Below are 16,880 nucleotides of genomic sequence, written 5' to 3'. Positions count from 1 at the left end.
AGTTTTGAAAAGCCTGAAAAGTATTAGTCTGGTAGAATTTTTCTAAATAAAATGATAAATTGTCACATTTACTTCCAGCCTCAATGCGATAACCACGCTAACTGAAACCTGGGCAAAGATGCAGTAAAAACAGAGGAATTCTACAGAGAAAAAACCCCAACCCAACAGGTATAACGTTTTCATTATAAGCGACCACTTAAGAAGTGCCATAGTCAGAGTGGGGAGAAGGAAGAAAAAAAACCCAAAGGGAATGGGAGGGAAAAAAAAAAAAAACAACAAGAAAACCAGTTGAGCTTACAGACCAGAATTCAAAGGAAAAAACATTTCCCATAACCCACCAGCAGATCTTCAGCAGGTCCTGTACTGCAAGCTGCCAGTCAGCCAGCTCCATCAGAAGCAAGTTTCTCTATTTCGTTCAACAAAATGCCAAATGACACAGCAGCACAGTACAGTATTGCTTGCTGGATTGTAAGCAGTAAGACAAGTAAAACCACTTGCTATATTAAATTCTAGTGAAATCATTTCAAAGGCAACAGTCTCCGAGAGCCTGGCAGGACGACTCACCTTTTTTATTACATCATTAAGGAAAATTATCTCTGTCAGTTTCATTGTTAAGTCATCTTCATTGGTGCCAGACTTTAAGTCACTCACGACAGAGGGTCTGATACACAGTGGAGGCACCAAGAGTCGTCTGAGGATCAAATCTGAAGGTTTACCTGCTTCTGGGTTCATTAGAAGCAGAGGGATGTCTTCTGCTGGGATCCTTTTGAAGAGGTTCAATACTACCAAAGGATTCAAGTTTTCCTGCAAAAGCCATTGGAGAATGAGGAGAACAAGCCATCATGTAACAGTTTCAATGTGTCCCTCTTCCCTTTGTTTACTGATTATTCAAAAATAAAGTATTTTTAAAGGGTAAACAGAGAACTAATCATGGAAACAAAACTATGTTTGGGTTTGCTTAATCTTAACCAAAGCTTTTAGCATCTCACATGTTAACTTCATATATATTTTCCTTCCTTTTTTCCCTTGTACATCAGCATTTACTTCTCATCATGTTACTCTCTCTTCTAAAGACTAAATACTGACAGTATTTCATAGTTATTTGACAAAGCAGCTCAATAAACCTCAGATCAAACTTACTGTACGTTGTATTAATTTCATTAGTAAAAAAAAGTATTAACTACAGTACTTTCTAGATCATCTTTCAAAATTTCATTTCTCTCTTCTTAGCACATCTACTGCTGTAGTGTAAGAAACTCCAGATATTCACTATTTTTTCTGTTCAAATATGTACCCTGAGATCCTCCCAGCTTGCAAAGAGCAGAAGGAAACAAAACTGCGCACAAGGCAAAGCTTAATGAAACAAAAAGGTTAGGTAATTAAGCCTCCTCTCTTTCTCAGCATTGGGTTCTCCTGAAGAGAAAATCCACTTCTGTGTTTTGTAATCATCTCAGATTTACAGTAAAGCTACACGTAATGGCGAGTTTATATGGGCCTCTATTTCTTCTCCCTTTTCTAGCTTATGGAAGTATAACACACCAAGAACATCTCCTTTCTTTACAAACAGAGAGCTATGTATAAGAACATACCAATAAACTACATTTTTCATTTTAGTAGAGTTCGCATTATTGCAGTAAATACAAACATGCCTCAAGTGTCTTTTGGCACACTAAAATCTTGGACCACCACAAAGCTTAAGCTGCTCCAGTTAAAACCTCTGAGGAGTTTCCTTTCATACACAAAAATCAGCTGAAAATTCAAGTCTTAATAAAATTCACCTGAGCTCTTCCCAGCAAGGGTTCTACTTCTTTGTTATGTTCTATGGCAGTTTCAAAGGACTGGAGAAAAGTAGATACTATTGGATCTACGACTTTCTTATTGGTCTTGTACTTTTCATGTATTATTTTCAACAAACCACACTTCTTCACAGTTCCTGCAAGCAAATAAAGGTGGGTTGTTTTTTTAAAAAAAATAACAAAAACATCAGGGAAAAAACCCAAACACCCCCTCCAACACTTGAGTAAGCTACAATTCCAAAAACTAGCTAAACCTTCAGCGAACAGAAGAATAAAATAAAACTTTATCAGCTTTATTAACCAGTTGCCTGAATTGACAAAACAAGAGAACAATCGGTTAACACCTCCCTGTACGTCTGCCTTGGTGTGCCTGGATCATGATGTGGCTTCTGAAGCTGAAAGCAGATGGTTCACATTCACCCTCACCTCAATCACGGGCTAAGATATACCATGATTTATATACCATCCTTCTGTCTTCCAAAATAATTTTTCAAGTAAATTCTTAGAAAAATCTGAGAAATACTTTCATATCATGCAGGTAGCATTATTCACAAAACTTCCACAGACTAGGAACAAGTGCTTTCCAAACTCAATTATTTTTATTGAAGTTTACTGACCTACCACTTAATTTTGTAAATGCCTTTTGTTTGTGCCTCCTGTATATGTGGCTCTAGTTATTCAGGCTGCTGACCATTACAACAAACAACCCACAATTTTCACGAGTTAAAACCAAAGTTTTAAGTTATGAATTTAACATCCCCTACGAATCTGTAACGCTGGAAGTCCTTTCACAGTAATATCACTTGTTCAGTGTACATGAAGGAAAAAAAAAAAAAAAAGATTTTGAAAAAAGTTAAATCTTACGAACATATTCTGCCCTGAAGAACAAATTCCGTTGTAACCCAAGATGATCACAGCTCAAATACTTTCAAACTGCAGAGGATATCCTACTAGAGGATAACACGCACATCTAATCTTAAGATGTTTTAATACGATGAAAAATGAAGTTGACTCGAAATTACCAAGCCTATGAATGCTTCTATGTTAAAGCACACAACGCTGATAACAGCTCCTAATATGTTTAGAAAGGTCTTAAACAGATGGTTTTTTTGCCATTATTCAAGTATCAAATACTGCTTACCGCCATGAAGAAGCATCACATGAAACAAACCAAGCAACTAGGGCAATGTCTATATCCACATAAATGATATGTGAACAAGGACGTTCCTGGCATTAAGAATGCCACTCCCTGTTTCTTAATGAAGGCCTGAGAATATACCCATCAGCTGTGGAACAAAGAAGCATATTCAAGATTTTGGTGCCAAGGTAGAAGACATCACAGCAGACAACTTGAACTGCTAACGTCAAGACTCACCATTAAAGGCACCACAATAAGGACAAGTGTTTTTCTTTCGGCACTTTTCAGACACCTTCTTTTTTAGCCCTCTCTTCTGAAGATATGTAAGGCCAGGCCGCTTCAGGTAATCCAAAAACTGTTTTTTTTCTTCCACTGACAGCATGATACGGCAACAGGTTTTGCAGATCATCTTAAATGTAAGCACACATAAACACAGCTGTTTAACAGGCACATTCAGAGATGTAACCTCTCCTACCAAAACTTCAGGTGTTCAGTAGAATGCAGATTTTTTAAATTAAATATGATTGTCTTGGTTGAAAGACTAATTCATATACTGTAACACACAGAAAAAAGTACATGGAAAAAAGAAAAATACAGTCAACGAGGCAAGTCCTTCTCTAAGCTCTGCAGGATCTTAAAAACCCACACAAAGCAAACAAATTTACTGGGATGTCCTAAATGGCCAGTTATACGGCATACATTTAATTTGAATGACCATGGAAAAAATAATAGATTGAATTAACGACTCTGAGACTACAAAAAATACATCAGATGTATTTACATCACTAAGAGTGGTATTTAATTTACAAAACACGAGATACATAAAGGTTAAATTTATAATACTATGCTATCTTGATCTTCTCAATTACTCTTTCAAGCATCATCTTTCCTTTTTCTGCCAATAAATCATAATCATGTTTACCTGTAAGATGCCTATCACAGCTTTGAAGTATCCAACATGAAAACACGGTAGTTCTAAGTCAATGTACCCATAATGTCCTAAACAATCAGCCAGATTTTTTCCACAGGTTTCACAGGGGCAGTCTTTTTCACTGGTTCCCTTTGAGAGAAGGGGAAAACACACACAGAAAAAAAATTTTAGCTGTAATGCACCGAATTAGCAGAAAATATAACAGTTCCTAACTAGTCAGCTATCCCGACAGCAGACCCGCTCCTTTTCCCAGCATCAGAAGCTTGTCAGTAGCATTACGCTCACTCCAAGGCTTAAAAAGAAAAATGTCTTTCATACATAGGCCCTGCTGATACCAGCGACATTAACTCATCCTGCTCTTGTAACTGATCTTACAGCCCGCTAACCGACAATATGGCATTTTATAGCCATGTGTCTCTGGGTATCCCAACAACCTGGCAGAAAGAAGTTATCTCCTGCCTCAAAAGAATACTTTCCTGAAGCCTCCAAAGGCACTAAGGAAGTAGTTGTGGCTGCAGCTAACAGTCTACGCAATTCAAGCAGAGCCATTTGCACTTATTTTGGACAAGCACTACATTTCAGTTGTTCCAACTTATTTCTAACCTCGCCAAGTAATTCCATAAAAACGGTTTGGAAAAAAAAAAAAAAAAAAAAAAAAAAGGTTCTCACCATGCGATGGTCAAGTACTCCATACTGCAGCGGAGAGTGATGGTTGTCCTGACTATACAAGTTTTTGCTAACCACTTGGATGTGAGCTTGCTGACGCATCTCTTCTGGGGATTTCATGCCAAAACAGATGTGGCTTCTAGGATGGGAAATTTCACGTGTCACACATGTGCACGTACTCACAGAGATGCAGAAATATGCTACTACGTGTCCAGGTGCAATGCAAAGGGAGTTAAATTCATCCACATTACCACTGAAGCAGATTGTTTTAGACAATTATTCAAAATAGCGCTGTTTTTCTGTGAATTGGTGGTTTCTACCCGAAGTTTACCGATGTTCTCAGGCAACCCTAGAGCTGCACGGCCACACGCCTGCCGAGCCAGGGCCCGAGCCAGGCCCAGCCAGCCCGGGGCCAGCTCAGCCCACACCAGCGCCTTTAGAAAGGGGAAAAACGGTAACCGCAGCTCCCTCCGCCGCCCCCCCCGCCCCCCCGCCGCCGCACACCGAACTCCCTCCCAGGGCCGCCCGCAGCGGCTGCAGGCCGCGCCGGCACCCCGGCCACTCCCCCAACACCGGGCAGCGGCCCCGGGGCCTCCCACCGCGCCCAGCGCCACACGGGCCGCCCCGCTCACATCTTCTTGGCCACATCTGTCTCCCTGAACTGCTCCTTCACCATGGCGGCGGCGGGAGGGGGGGTAGGGGGGGGGATAGGTCGGGCAACGGCAACCCCTCAGCGTACGGCTCGGCTGCACCCAGCGGCGCAGAGCACCCTCCGCCCGCAGCGCCCCCTGCTGGCCCACGGCTAAACCCGCCTCGGAGGGAGGGCACCGCCCCTCACGGCCGCCTCCGGGGCCCACGGGCGGAGCCACGCAGGACCGCGGGGCGGGAGGCAGAAGCAGCCCCTCACAGCGCCGGTACGTGGCAGGGGGGCCCGGCTGGCTGGGCCCGGTGCCGAGCCTGGCCGCCACGCCCGCCGCCGGGCCTATCAGGCACATATAGGCCGCCGCCTCCGCCGCCTCCTTCCGTGTCCAATTCTGGCGCGGACACCCCGGAGCGTGGCCCCGCCCCCCGCACGAAGGACCCCGGCACCGCCTTATGATTGGCTGCGGGCGCGCGGCACTTCCTTTCCTCGCTCGCTGGCAAGGAGGCCGCCGCCGGGATGGTGAGTGCCGGCGCCGGGCAGCGGCAATCCGTTCTCTATCCGCCCCCCGCCGCCGCCATCCTGCCCCCGGCCGGATCCTAGCCGGTCCGTCGGTCAGCCTCTGGCGGGACCTGAGGGCGGGCTTGGCATCCCGTTGCCAGCCGGGGCTCCCGCGGCTGGTCGGGGCCGGTTGGCAGCGAGCGGGGCCGGGTTGCGGGCCGGGGCCTGGCCCCCGCGGGCTGACTGCGGCTGCTCGGAAAGAGCAGGCCTGTGCTTTGGTAGTAGCTTTACCCTGTATTTGTTCCCTTAAAGTGGTAATGGGCGCTGTGGGTCATTCCCCTCTACTGGTTTCAAAGTTTTTTCCTGTTGGAAAGTCTTAAGGAATCGGTAACATATAGGGCTTTTGTAAAGTAAACATCCCCACAAAGGATATGGTAACATATAGGCCATGTAACACTGAAGAAACTGCTGTTGTATTATTGTGCTGCTTGGGCTTGTAATCTGTGTGTTTCAAGTAAAAGCTGCTTCAGCTATTAAGTGTGGATGTTGCTGTGATATTTGGCAGCTGGGAATGAATCTTATTTTTTAGATATACTCTTCAGAGCTGTTTTCATGTACTCTATATGTACTCCTTTTTAGAGCTGCTGAGCCCAGGGCCAAGCCCGCTTGTTACGAGTTCCCTGTCAGGACTTGAGAGACTACTGACTGTTGCTGCATAGTGTGTTATCTATACACTTGTTAAGTCTGGACTGTATGTGTAGCTATTGTTTTGTGTTACTTTGATTCTTTTCTTGCAGAACGAAACAGTGACCATCAGAACCAGGAAGTTCATGACAAACAGGCTTCTTCAGCGCAAGCAGATGGTAAAACAATACAGAAAATTGCCTTTAGTTTGTCTGTTGATTTTGGGCTGCAGGTGTTTTTTTTAGGTGCTCTAAGGGGCCTGTAAAACCTCCAGAGATCCTGTTGTTGTAGGCTTAAACGTGTTGATGTATGCTGAAGTTAAAACTTGATGGTGAAGTACAGAGTTGGTTTGTCATTTGCAGTTGTACCAGGGGAGGTTTAGATTAGATATTAGGAAAAAATTGTTCACAGGAAGAGTGGTTAAGCACTGGAGCTTAGTGACATGGTTTGGTGGGACTTTATGGTTTGACTCTACCTTAGAGGTTTCTTCCAATCAAAATCATTATCTCAAGTGGGAAACCTAGAATTTTGTATCAAATCAATACTACTTTTTACTGCAAGGAAGGTTAGCGTATGTGTTAAGCTCATGGTGGGACTGTAGCACCTGGCTGTCGTGCTGGATACTGACTTTTTACTCAACTTGTAAAAATTTCCTTCTTAGGTGATTGATGTTCTTCATCCTGGGAAGGCCACAGTCCCCAAAACAGAAATCAGGGAAAAGCTGGCGAAAATGTACAAGACAACCCCTGATGTTATTTTCGTCTTTGGCTTCAGAACTCACTTTGGTGGTGGCAAGACAACAGGTTTTGGCATGATCTATGATTCCCTGGACTATGCAAAGAAAAATGAACCAAAGCACAGGCTTGCTAGGGTAGGTTGTTTTTCAGTAACTTGAGAACAATTAGGATGGATTTGAAGTGTTGTGACTTACATGTCTAAAAGCCAAAGTTTGTGACAGTGCTGTTGTACTCAAGAGTTCTGTAAGAGGTCTTAAAATAGCATTTTAGCTTCTGCATTACAAAATAGGCTAAGTTTTTTATTGTATATTACAGGGGAACTGGGAAGGCAAAACTGATACTACCAGTGATACTTATCAGTAATAGATAATTAACCACTATTAAAGGTCTTGAAGAAGCATTAAGGGATGGGGCTGATGCATATGCTACTTCAGTGCCTAAATTTTGTGTTCATTAGTTAAATTGTCTCACTATTTAGCTAACATTTGAAATTTAAACAGTATTGGAAGAGTCCAGAAATAGTAGAGCTTAATTTCAGAGCTGTTATCAGTGAAACAATGTTAAATGCAACCTGTTTCTTAATAGCATGGCTTGTATGAAAAGAAGAAGACTTCCAGGAAGCAGCGAAAGGAGCGTAAGAACAGAATGAAGAAAGTCAGGGGCACAGCCAAGGCAAATGTTGGTGCTGGCAAGAAGGTAGGATGAGAATATCTGTGAACTAGAGGGAGCATGTTGCCTTTGAAATGTTGATTAGAAAATCTTCAACAGAATAACATTGTTTTTCTTCCATTTCTTTCACCTGTTCTACTGGATAACAGAAGGTAATCTGTGTGGTGTTTTATAGCTTGTTATCAGCTCAGTAGCTTAGTTTGCCTCTTGCTGCTGCAATCATAGCTGATGTAATGTCAAACAATGCTGCTTAAGTGATCCTTTCCTACGTGCCACTAGGAACTGAGGTTAAACTTTAGTAAATCTAACAGTATTGCTCTAATCGCATAACTCGGTCTTGCAATATGCAAATTAAATCATCTTAACACCTGTTACTCAGATTGCCTAAATATCTAATGCTTACTCCCCCAAGCTGGTATAATTAATGGAATTAATTATAGAATATGTTTAGTTAAGGACGTGTGGTGGTGTAGCCAGTCAGAACAGTGTGTAAGTAGAGGTAAGGTAGAATGCCTGCTTTATCCTGTGTTTAAGTGACTGATTCCCAAGATGGGCAGTTTTCCCTGGTGGGAGCTTCCTGTGCTGTGGCTGCAACTTGACACAAGCAGCTTGGAGGGAAGGCAGAGTTCATCACCTATCATGAAAAAAAACAAACCCAACCCTAACAAAACCAACAAAAAAAACACTGAAACAGGGGAATAGCCTGGGTGTAGAGACAATCATCTTCCTTCGTAGCTTTTTGTCCTCTGAAAAATGCCAAGTAAGCTGTGCAGTTAAGTGGGGTTTTACAAGTGTTTCAGCAAGGGGGGAGAGGGTGATGGGTTTTGATGCTTAGCTCTGTAGTTGCTAAAGTGTGTTGACATCTTGAACTTTAGTAATCTTCACTTTTGCTTTTTTCTACTTTCTTGGAATTCTCCATCAGAAATGAAGTATCTAGCAGGTACTGAAAATAAGCATGGATGTGGTGACTGAATTATACATCACTGAAACATGTCCATCCTTTCAATCGAAGCACTGTACTGCCTTGCATACATGCACCTTTGCTTTCAACTTGCTTCTGCCCTGTAAGGGTTCAGATAACTACTTAATGAATTTTATTCTGTGTGACTTGGGATTAAAAAATTTGGCTAATGGCAAACAAAGACTTTTTGAAACTAGTGAAACAAGAAGGAATTCCAGTGAGAAGAAATCCAAGTAACTTGATGCCATTGATTTGAGGCATTGGTTCAGAACACTCCAGGTTCTCATTCAAAGTAGTACAGTGCGATTGCATGTGTAACTTGATGTTTGTGTGAAAGTAATTGTGCATCTATGAAAACTAAGTCACATCACAGCTTAGTGCTTTTGAGGCGTTGGTTGGAAATGACACATTTGTCAGTGTTAAACTGTACTTAAATATTGGCTTTAATATTCCAAGTTAAGCTACAAGTTACAGTGAAGTTAGAAATCTCTGTAAAATTAGATTCTGCAAACTTACCAGATGAGAACTAATCTACCCGATAAGTTTTGGAGCCTTTTGCGTTCCTGCTTCAAGGCTGTGCTAAATGATGAAATCCTACAGTTGTTTACAGTGTAACAGTGCAAATAAGCATTTGGGTATAGTAGCAACATTGATGTACACCCCCTTGCCAGTGTCATGGGGAGTCATTCAGGTTGCACTGCTAACAGTAGAATGGATAAACTTCTTCTCTTTCCTTGAAGACTTTGGCACTTGGAGGTAGCTGTTGTTGAGTGTTAATGTGGAATGGCTAAATGAATGTCACTTGAATCACTAAAGTTGTCTGGTTCATAGAAAGTCTTAAAGCATATATAACCACGTAGAAATTTAATATCGGGATCGTGTGCTGTGATAATTATGTAGCAGATGTGACTTCTGTATCAAGTGCTTACCAAACTGGCATGCAATCTCAGTAGTAGATGAACTGTGTTTCTGATTAGAGTTTTTTTAATGTCATCTTAAGTGGTCTTTTAATGTATAAGTATGCATGGGTTAGATATTAATTGTTTACCAGTTTTGTTAAATCTTTGTGTCCTTGCATTAAACTTTGACTAAAACCAACTTAATTTAGGTGCTTTCTGGAAAACTTGCTTAAGAGTTTTGTGCTGCATCACAGAAAAAAGCTTGTGGAATACACTGCGTCTGAAAGCTTTGTCTTGAAAAATGCATGTTTAAACGTAATGGTGTGGCATGGTTCATCATCCTTTATCCTGGCCATATGGAGGAATTTTTAACAGGAGTTCTGGCATGTGTTCTGGAGTCTACCTATATAAGCTATGAAAAGTGTTTCTCAGAAATGTGTAGGCACTTGCTTCTGAGACGTCTTCAGGCAAGTCTGTTGTTGTAAAAGCTATGTACAGTATAGCAGGAAAACTATTGAAATGGTGAATCATACTTGATTAGTTTTTCTTGAACTTTCAAGTCTGATATCGACTGTGCTACTGTCTTGACTGTTAGAAGTTTTCTTTAGTGTTTCCTTTCCCTTCTTCAGAATTCCCATTCTGTTCTTTGTGTACTTTGAAGAGAAGTATTTTAAAATAGTTTGTGGTGTTTAATATATTCTGTAGATCTGCTTTGCTGAGGTCACATAAAAGTTTGCAACAAGCAGATGTGGGTCTCCCTCACCTAGTGTTCGCATTTAGAGCAGTGACCCATATGCCCTAGGCTATTGAAATGCAAAAATAAAGAAACAACCACCCACCCAACCTTTTAACCTCACAAATGTGGTTGTGACAGCTTTTGACATGTGAGCCTTCCAAAGAGAAATGTGTTGTGTTGTTGTTTTTTTTAAAAACAAACCCTTGGTCACACAGAAGTGTGGATGGATAGGCACTTTAAGCCTTTGTAGGTAGCCTGTAGGTATAATTTAACATGCAGTTGCAATCTGAGTATTATTTAACCTCTAAACAGCTATTGTTAAGTCCCATTTTGTGTTGGAGGGAATGTATAATGGAAGTCTTCAGCCTCTACATTACTAAAAACTCTGAGCGTTTCTTATGGCTTTCCACTGTGGTAATCTGAAAAATAGACATACTGTGAGTGTCAGTGGAAAGCCTTAAATACTCATCTTCTACAGCGGTAGCTGTTCTCTTACTAAATAATGTTTGTTTTTTCCCCAGTAAATGAACATACTTCAGATGGAAAATGGATAACAGGTATGACTTCAGAATGCTTTGTAAGGGTAGACGTCTACGAGTCGTTACGATGATACAGGTCTAATGCTGATTTATGTAAATACCATGGTACCTGTGCTGATACAGAACCCAGTGCAAGAGTTCAAGACTAAGAAAGACCGAAATAGTTACAAATCACTACTGTGGTTACTACCGAGTCGATAATTTATGTGACTTCCACTTACATGAAATACCTGTTTAGCATAAAGACTGAAATAATAAATGAGGCAGCTTAGATTTAATGTTGCAGAAAGTGTTGATTATTTAGCCTTATTGTAAACAAGGCTTACATTTTCCTACATTTTGTAAACTAATGAGAGGCTAGTACACCGTGTTTTTTATTGCCTTAAATAGATTGAAGTAGTGCAATTTCTATTTTTGAGGAGAAATTTCTGTTGTTTTCTTACAGATATTTATTTGCATTAAATTTCTTTAAAACAAACCTGATATTCTTTACATTGTATCTGTTATAGACCTCTCTGGTTTTGTTAGAAATGGTCTGAATGACTCGGTGTAAAGCAACTAAACAGTTTGTCTGGGAGCTGATGTACTGAATATAGTGTCTTAAAACGGAAAGCTGGCAGAGCAATTGTAGCACATCAAGCTGTTAGGCAGGAAGACACTAATCTAGGCTCTCATTTGTTCCCATGACAGTACTATGAGGTTTTGAACCTTACGTTCTAAGAAAGGCAGTGTGATTCACCTGGCTTATTGGGGAATCAGGTTTTCAGGCTCTGTAAAGGTATGACTGTAAAAATGGTTTTAATCGAGTGGCACTGATCTATCTTTTTCCTTCACAGACCATGTTATTCTAAGAAGAAATACAGAGTTGCTCTGGAAAGAAGCTCCTCATCTGGCTTTAACATCAAATAAACTATGTCAGTAAAATGCTGGTTTACCCTTTAATTTTGATTCGAAAGCTACCATTTTGTAAAGTTTTGAGAAAATCAAGATTGGTGCACTGTTTGCACTGTATTAAAATCTTTACATAATTAAGCAATTCTTGTTCAGAGTATTAATTTGAGGCGAATTGGAGCTTTCTGCAGGTGGTAGTAGAAGTAATTTTGAAGCAGGCAGCATTAGTTAATGGAGGTAAGTGTGCTTGCATCACCTGGTGTTCAAATGGTGGTTTGGAAAGTAATCTTAAGATGTGCTTGTTTGCCTGTATTGTGTAGACCAGTACAATATAGCCAAAGGGTGAACAAAACATGTGGACAGGGGTATTCAGAGCTACATACTTGTACAGTTAAGATACCTGCTAATGAAGGAGTCGGGTATGACTTGTCTTTTGGTCCTGAGTGGTCCGGACAGGCTCTGGGTTCTGTCTCTAGACTGCAAACCATACAGCACATGCCTAATTTTTCATCTGGTAGTGTTAAAGGAGTTATTTAAGATTGGATTAGTGGCTGGAAGAGGTATACGGTGTGCTAGAAATGTGGGCTTCTAGTGCAGGTATTTCAAGTGGTGAGCACAACAGAAGTTTTGTAGTTTAAATGGGACTGAAATGGATGGGGCGGTTCTAGCAGCTGTGCTGATGGAGGCTCTGACTGTATTACCCAAGTACCTTTGTACTGAGGCAGCATGTTGTAACTTGGGTAATTTTAGTGACTGGGGGGGAAAACCAACAACAGCATAGTTAAGAGCTGTTGAAGTGGTTGGAAAAGAGGATACTGTTGTCCTGATGACTTCCTTACAAGATCTGGTAAGTAATAAAGCACTTAATGCCTCTGTTAGTAACTTCTGTGTGAGTCTTGAACTGGTGGGCTTGCTGTTTGCATTCAGCAGCATCACACTTGGCTGTACAGTAGATTTTCTGTACGTCCCGCTGTGTGTTTCTGCTTTTATTGGGGTTAGTAACTGGGAATAGCAAGCAGCTGCCCTGCTGAAGGGATAGGTATTCCCATTTTTTTACAAAGGTAGGTGAACTGGTGATGTTAGGCTAAGGGGGTGAGTGAAACACAGTAACCGCTTCTAAAATAATAATTCTCATTCTGAAGTCCTGTGCAAATTAAAAGGCTTTTTTACTTGGCAGACAGACCTTCAAAGACAAGTACCTACTTGATGTTCTCACCAAAGGTTGGAAGTGTGTTAAAGCCTGAAGTTTGCTAGAGGGATATTAAAAGTGCGATTTTTGTGTTTGGGTGATGTGCACTGAACTCCTTGAGATTGCAGGTATGTTTTGAGTAGGTGACAGTACAATTTCTGACAACAGAAAAGGTAGTAAGGGATACGGAGCAAAGATGCAAGGCTTAAGAGTTAGAATGTAAACCTGTTTTAAAGGTAGTACTTGCAATAAGCCCTTTCTGTGTAAAATGTTCAACATGAAAGGAGAGAAGAGTCATGCTATTAAATGTAATTGAACAATCACTAGGGGGTGGTGTGAACACAGCGATAGAAATACAAGGGAGACTTGTATAGCAATTTTTCACAAAATAGGCTGCAAGGAAGCCAAATTACCTCTTTAGCAAGGGACAAACTCCTTTGAAATATGCATTAAAAATAGTTGGGTTGAGGATTTGAGGCTTTGAGTGATATTTTGGTTTCACTGGTGGTTTTTTGAATTGAATGGAAAACCATCTGTTTCAGTGAAGACCGTACAGTTAGTGTTTTCCAAATGTTTACTGTTCTAAAGATCCAGAGTGCTGGCATGAATTCTAGGTGCTCTTTTCAGAAGCCGCCTTACCTTAGCTTTAAGCAATCAAGAAAGGGTCTATAAGTAAGCGGGGGCATAAAGGTGTTATCTGTCTTTCATAGTCTTGATGTTTTGACTTGATATAACAGAGTGCTGTTACAGGGGGCATGTACCTCTTGAAGCAGAACTTGGCTCTTCAAGTTCTGGAGTACTGAAGGTTCCCTTCTTCAATTTTCTCATGTCTTAAATGCTGTTAATTACAGGGTCATTTATGAGGTACGGTAATTCTTTGAAGCAGATGGATTGAAATAAGCTGTCTTATTTGGTGCTGTAATTTTGGGTTTGGTGCCCCATTTTGGTTTAAGATACACAGCAAAAAATTCCTGGTGACTCCCTGGAACAATCAACTCTCCTTGTTGCATGGTTAGGCTATAACCCCATGTCTGTAAGCTGTGCTCTTGTCGTGCAATATGAGGAGTTAAACACCAAAAATAGGGAAGGGGGCAAAATGACGTTGAAGTGATCTAGAATTAACTGATCAAATAGGATTACCCTATTTGAGTGTTGCCACTAGCCAGCATTGACGTGGCTGTCCTTTTCTCCTCTCGTTCCACGTGGAAAATGGCAAGCAACTGAATAGCTGTCACGTGAAATCTTGGTGCTTCAACAGTCTGGAGACGGGAGCAGCTCTTCATGTGAGTCCTCGTTCTGCCAATGTTTTGCCTTCATATGCCGCTGTCCAAGCGACGTGTAGCAGGTGTTCTGTAATTCAGAAGTTTAATGCACATGTCATGCTGTGAACACTAGGTTAATCCCCTTTCCTGTGGGAGGTAAAACAATTAAGTGGAAAGCATTGATGAACAGGAATTGTCACTACTTTCCCTACTGTGTGCTGAAGGTACCCTTTTATTTCCTGCTGGTCTTGACACATCCCATCATCTATAGGTAGCAGTTTCTGTCACTGTTGCCTGCTTTTAAACTTTGGCCTGGCCCTTGTATTTCAATATATCAAGTACTTTTATCTATGTGGTTACCAGTCAGGAGCCCAAATTAGTCTGAAGGATTTTTGGAGAAGGAACTTCTAAATGAAACCATTGATGAATAATCTCAAACTGACACACATGGGAGGACTTTCATTAACACTTCACCACTTTTAACGGCTTGGACTTGTGTGGTTTTCGTTTTTTTCAACAAGGGCTATAATTAGCATGGAAAATCTTTAGGTTTCTTTTTTTGTAGGAAGGACTCGAAATTATATAGCTGGTCTAGCAAGTAATGAAGCCTTCCTGTGAAGTGCTTGAAAAGCTGTGCAGGAGCCTCAGGGCTTGACTTAATTGAAACTGGATCAAGTAGTCCATTCCTTGCTGAGGTTCCACCTCTGCAATCAGTGAGATATCTAAGGCACAGCCAGACGGTGGTGGCTTTTGTCTGAAGGAGATTGCAGTCTAGAAGGCAAGAGGAAAACTAAAGCAGATCAAAGAAAGATTGACCACAGCAGCAGAGTCTGTTTGAAGGAGCAGAGTTTAGTGTCTTGGCATCATAGGGGGGAGAAAAAAAACCAAACCAAACAAAAAAAAAAAACCAAACCAAAAAAAACCCAAACAAAAAATAGTCATAGAGATGAAAGATGGTAAAATTTGGCATCACCTGGGCAATGAGGTGGTTTAGTCTAGGAAGGAGCTTGCAACAGGCTTGAGAGGGAATGTTAAGGGGAAGAAACAAAGCTGATGGGGTCAGTGGCTTGAAGTGAGGCATGGTATGCTATGAGAAAGCTGCAGTACCAATAGGCAGAGGGATAAAAGGGGGATGTTGGGGGTTCATATTCATAGAAAATGTGTCATTGAAGGAATAGTCTGTTGGTCACTAGCAAATCTATTGGCAAGAGTCAGAAGAAATTAACTTGTATTACTCTGGCCAGTTCCTGTACAAAATTAATGTCAGTTTCTTACACGGAGGCAATGGAACATTGTCCTGTAGCAGCTGTTGATACTAGATTTGTACTGGAAGTTTGAAGTTGTGGTTGTTAGTGTGCCCTGCTCATGTGCTTCCGTTAGAGTGAAGTAATATATTGAGCCTTTTTTGGATGGGTGTTTGGGTGGTATTAAGAGACCAGGTGAGAGTTGTTAATTTTTTTTTAGCTCTGAATGCTGGCGAAGTTTCATCTGAGCAGGAGAACTTTCCAAAATAGGTGGCAAATGTTTCTTCTGTTAATCATGTTCCTAACACAGTAGCAATAAGACCAAGTTTTTTCAATGAATGCATTTGTTAAAATGCTGCTAAGATGGAAAATGAAAGGTGTAAGTAAGCTTTGATAAGTCAATGTCAGGAGTAGGCACATCCTAGTACGTCAGTGCTTTTGGACCCCTTTGCTTTAAAGGGATTAAATGGAAACTTGTTTGCTGCTCATATTTGTGAACTCTAGTTTAATGTCTTAAAGATAATATATCCCCTGTGGAATTTTATCCTCATCTGGAATCCAGTAAGTTTCCTCTTAATTTTAGTCTTTGCTGTCTGCAAAGGCTGTGGCTAATGAAACAGCTGCAGAAGTGGCTGAAAGCCATCTTGTACACTAGAAGATAATTGTATTTTTTTTCCAAGAGCTGGCCACCACCAGCCAGTCCTACTAATGAAGGAGCTCCATCTTCCTCCCCACTTGTCGCTATTCATACCCAGAGATCCGAAATAAGGTCAAGTAGTGTGCTGAGGCAGAAGGGCATTCAGAGCATCTGTGGCTTCTCTTAACACCGTAGATACTCTGCGTGCAGCAAAACTGGTGTGAGTGCAGTGCTTCGCTGGGGTAAATGATAGTGGTTTGCACTTGGGCTCATTGGGTTAAAATACAGCTTCTTGTCTAACGAAGCCGGCCAGACTGCAAACTGACCTGCATTAGGAGAAACATGCTTCGCTGCCTTTCATGATGATCTGATTTGATTGTACTGGAGCTGCTACCCTGCTATCATTTTCTGTCAATTTTTGCTAGCCTGTTTGTTAAGCCAGGAGTCATTTGTGTTGATTTGATAACAGGTTTCAATCACTGATAATAAAACTTTTCTGTGACAGATGACCTCGGATCTATATCTCCTGTGCAGTCTTGGCTGTAAGTAGAAAATTGGGGCTGACACTTCCCTTCTCCCATGTTCTCTGTGCTCTAACAGTTGATGTAAAAATCACAATGGAAGTGGCTTCATATTCTGTATGTTAAAAGGGGGGGGAAAGCAGATTAAAAAGATTGGTCCAATAGTTCTTGTATAGTTTCACTGTTTCCTTTATAGTTTGATGGATCCTGCTGCAGACCAGAAGTGAAATGAAGCCTTT

At 41.3% G+C, this 16,880-nt stretch overlaps 2 protein-coding genes across 9 annotated transcripts in view; one reads left to right on the top strand and one right to left on the bottom strand.

Annotated features, from left to right (window-relative positions):
• POLR3A (RNA polymerase III subunit A) overlaps nt 1–5,446 on the bottom strand; it is a 48,548-nt gene extending 43,102 nt beyond the window's left edge. For 4 of the 5 annotated variants that reach the window (XR_005829803.1, XM_040607690.1, XM_040607687.1 and 1 more), the window contains exons 1-6: nt 5,164–5,446; nt 4,535–4,670; nt 3,857–3,994; nt 3,172–3,343; nt 1,779–1,933; nt 565–804 (exon numbers count right to left, since the gene is read on the bottom strand). Coding sequence is in view for 4 of the 5 variants with exons in the window: in XM_040607690.1 (XP_040463624.1) it covers nt 565–804; nt 1,779–1,933; nt 3,172–3,343; nt 3,857–3,994; nt 4,535–4,670; nt 5,164–5,207 (885 nt within the window). In the remaining variant the exon portion in view is untranslated. Of the gene's footprint in view, nt 1–564; nt 805–1,778; nt 1,934–2,937; nt 3,083–3,171; nt 3,344–3,856; nt 3,995–4,534; nt 4,671–5,163 lie in introns of those variants that run through there. The other variant, XM_040607691.1, reaches the window with a different exon arrangement.
• Nucleotides 5,447–5,586: 140 nt separating this feature from the next.
• RPS24 (ribosomal protein S24) lies at nt 5,587–11,929 on the top strand. 4 transcript variants are annotated; one of them, XM_040607692.1, is made up of 8 exons: nt 5,587–5,693; nt 6,470–6,535; nt 7,018–7,227; nt 7,679–7,789; nt 7,912–7,914; nt 8,685–8,702; nt 10,880–10,915; nt 11,734–11,929. In XM_040607692.1, the coding sequence occupies exons 1-6, from the start codon at nt 5,691–5,693 to the stop codon at nt 8,688–8,690; spliced, it is 399 nt and encodes a 132-aa protein (XP_040463626.1). In that variant the 5' UTR covers nt 5,587–5,690; the 3' UTR covers nt 8,691–8,702; nt 10,880–10,915; nt 11,734–11,929. The 4 variants fall into 4 exon arrangements, with proteins under 4 accessions (XP_040463626.1, XP_040463627.1, XP_040463628.1 ...); XM_040607693.1 differs by lacking the exon at nt 7,912–7,914; XM_040607694.1 differs by lacking the exon at nt 8,685–8,702.
• The last annotated feature ends 4,951 nt before the right edge of the window (nt 11,930–16,880 follow it).

This window comes from Falco naumanni, chromosome 9 (genome assembly GCF_017639655.2).
Source record: "Falco naumanni isolate bFalNau1 chromosome 9, bFalNau1.pat, whole genome shotgun sequence".
In the NCBI taxonomy this organism is placed as follows: Eukaryota; Metazoa; Chordata; class Aves; order Falconiformes; family Falconidae; genus Falco; species Falco naumanni.
The sequence above is the reverse complement of the archived record's forward strand: the minus strand, read 5'-3'. Positions and strand labels throughout refer to the sequence as shown.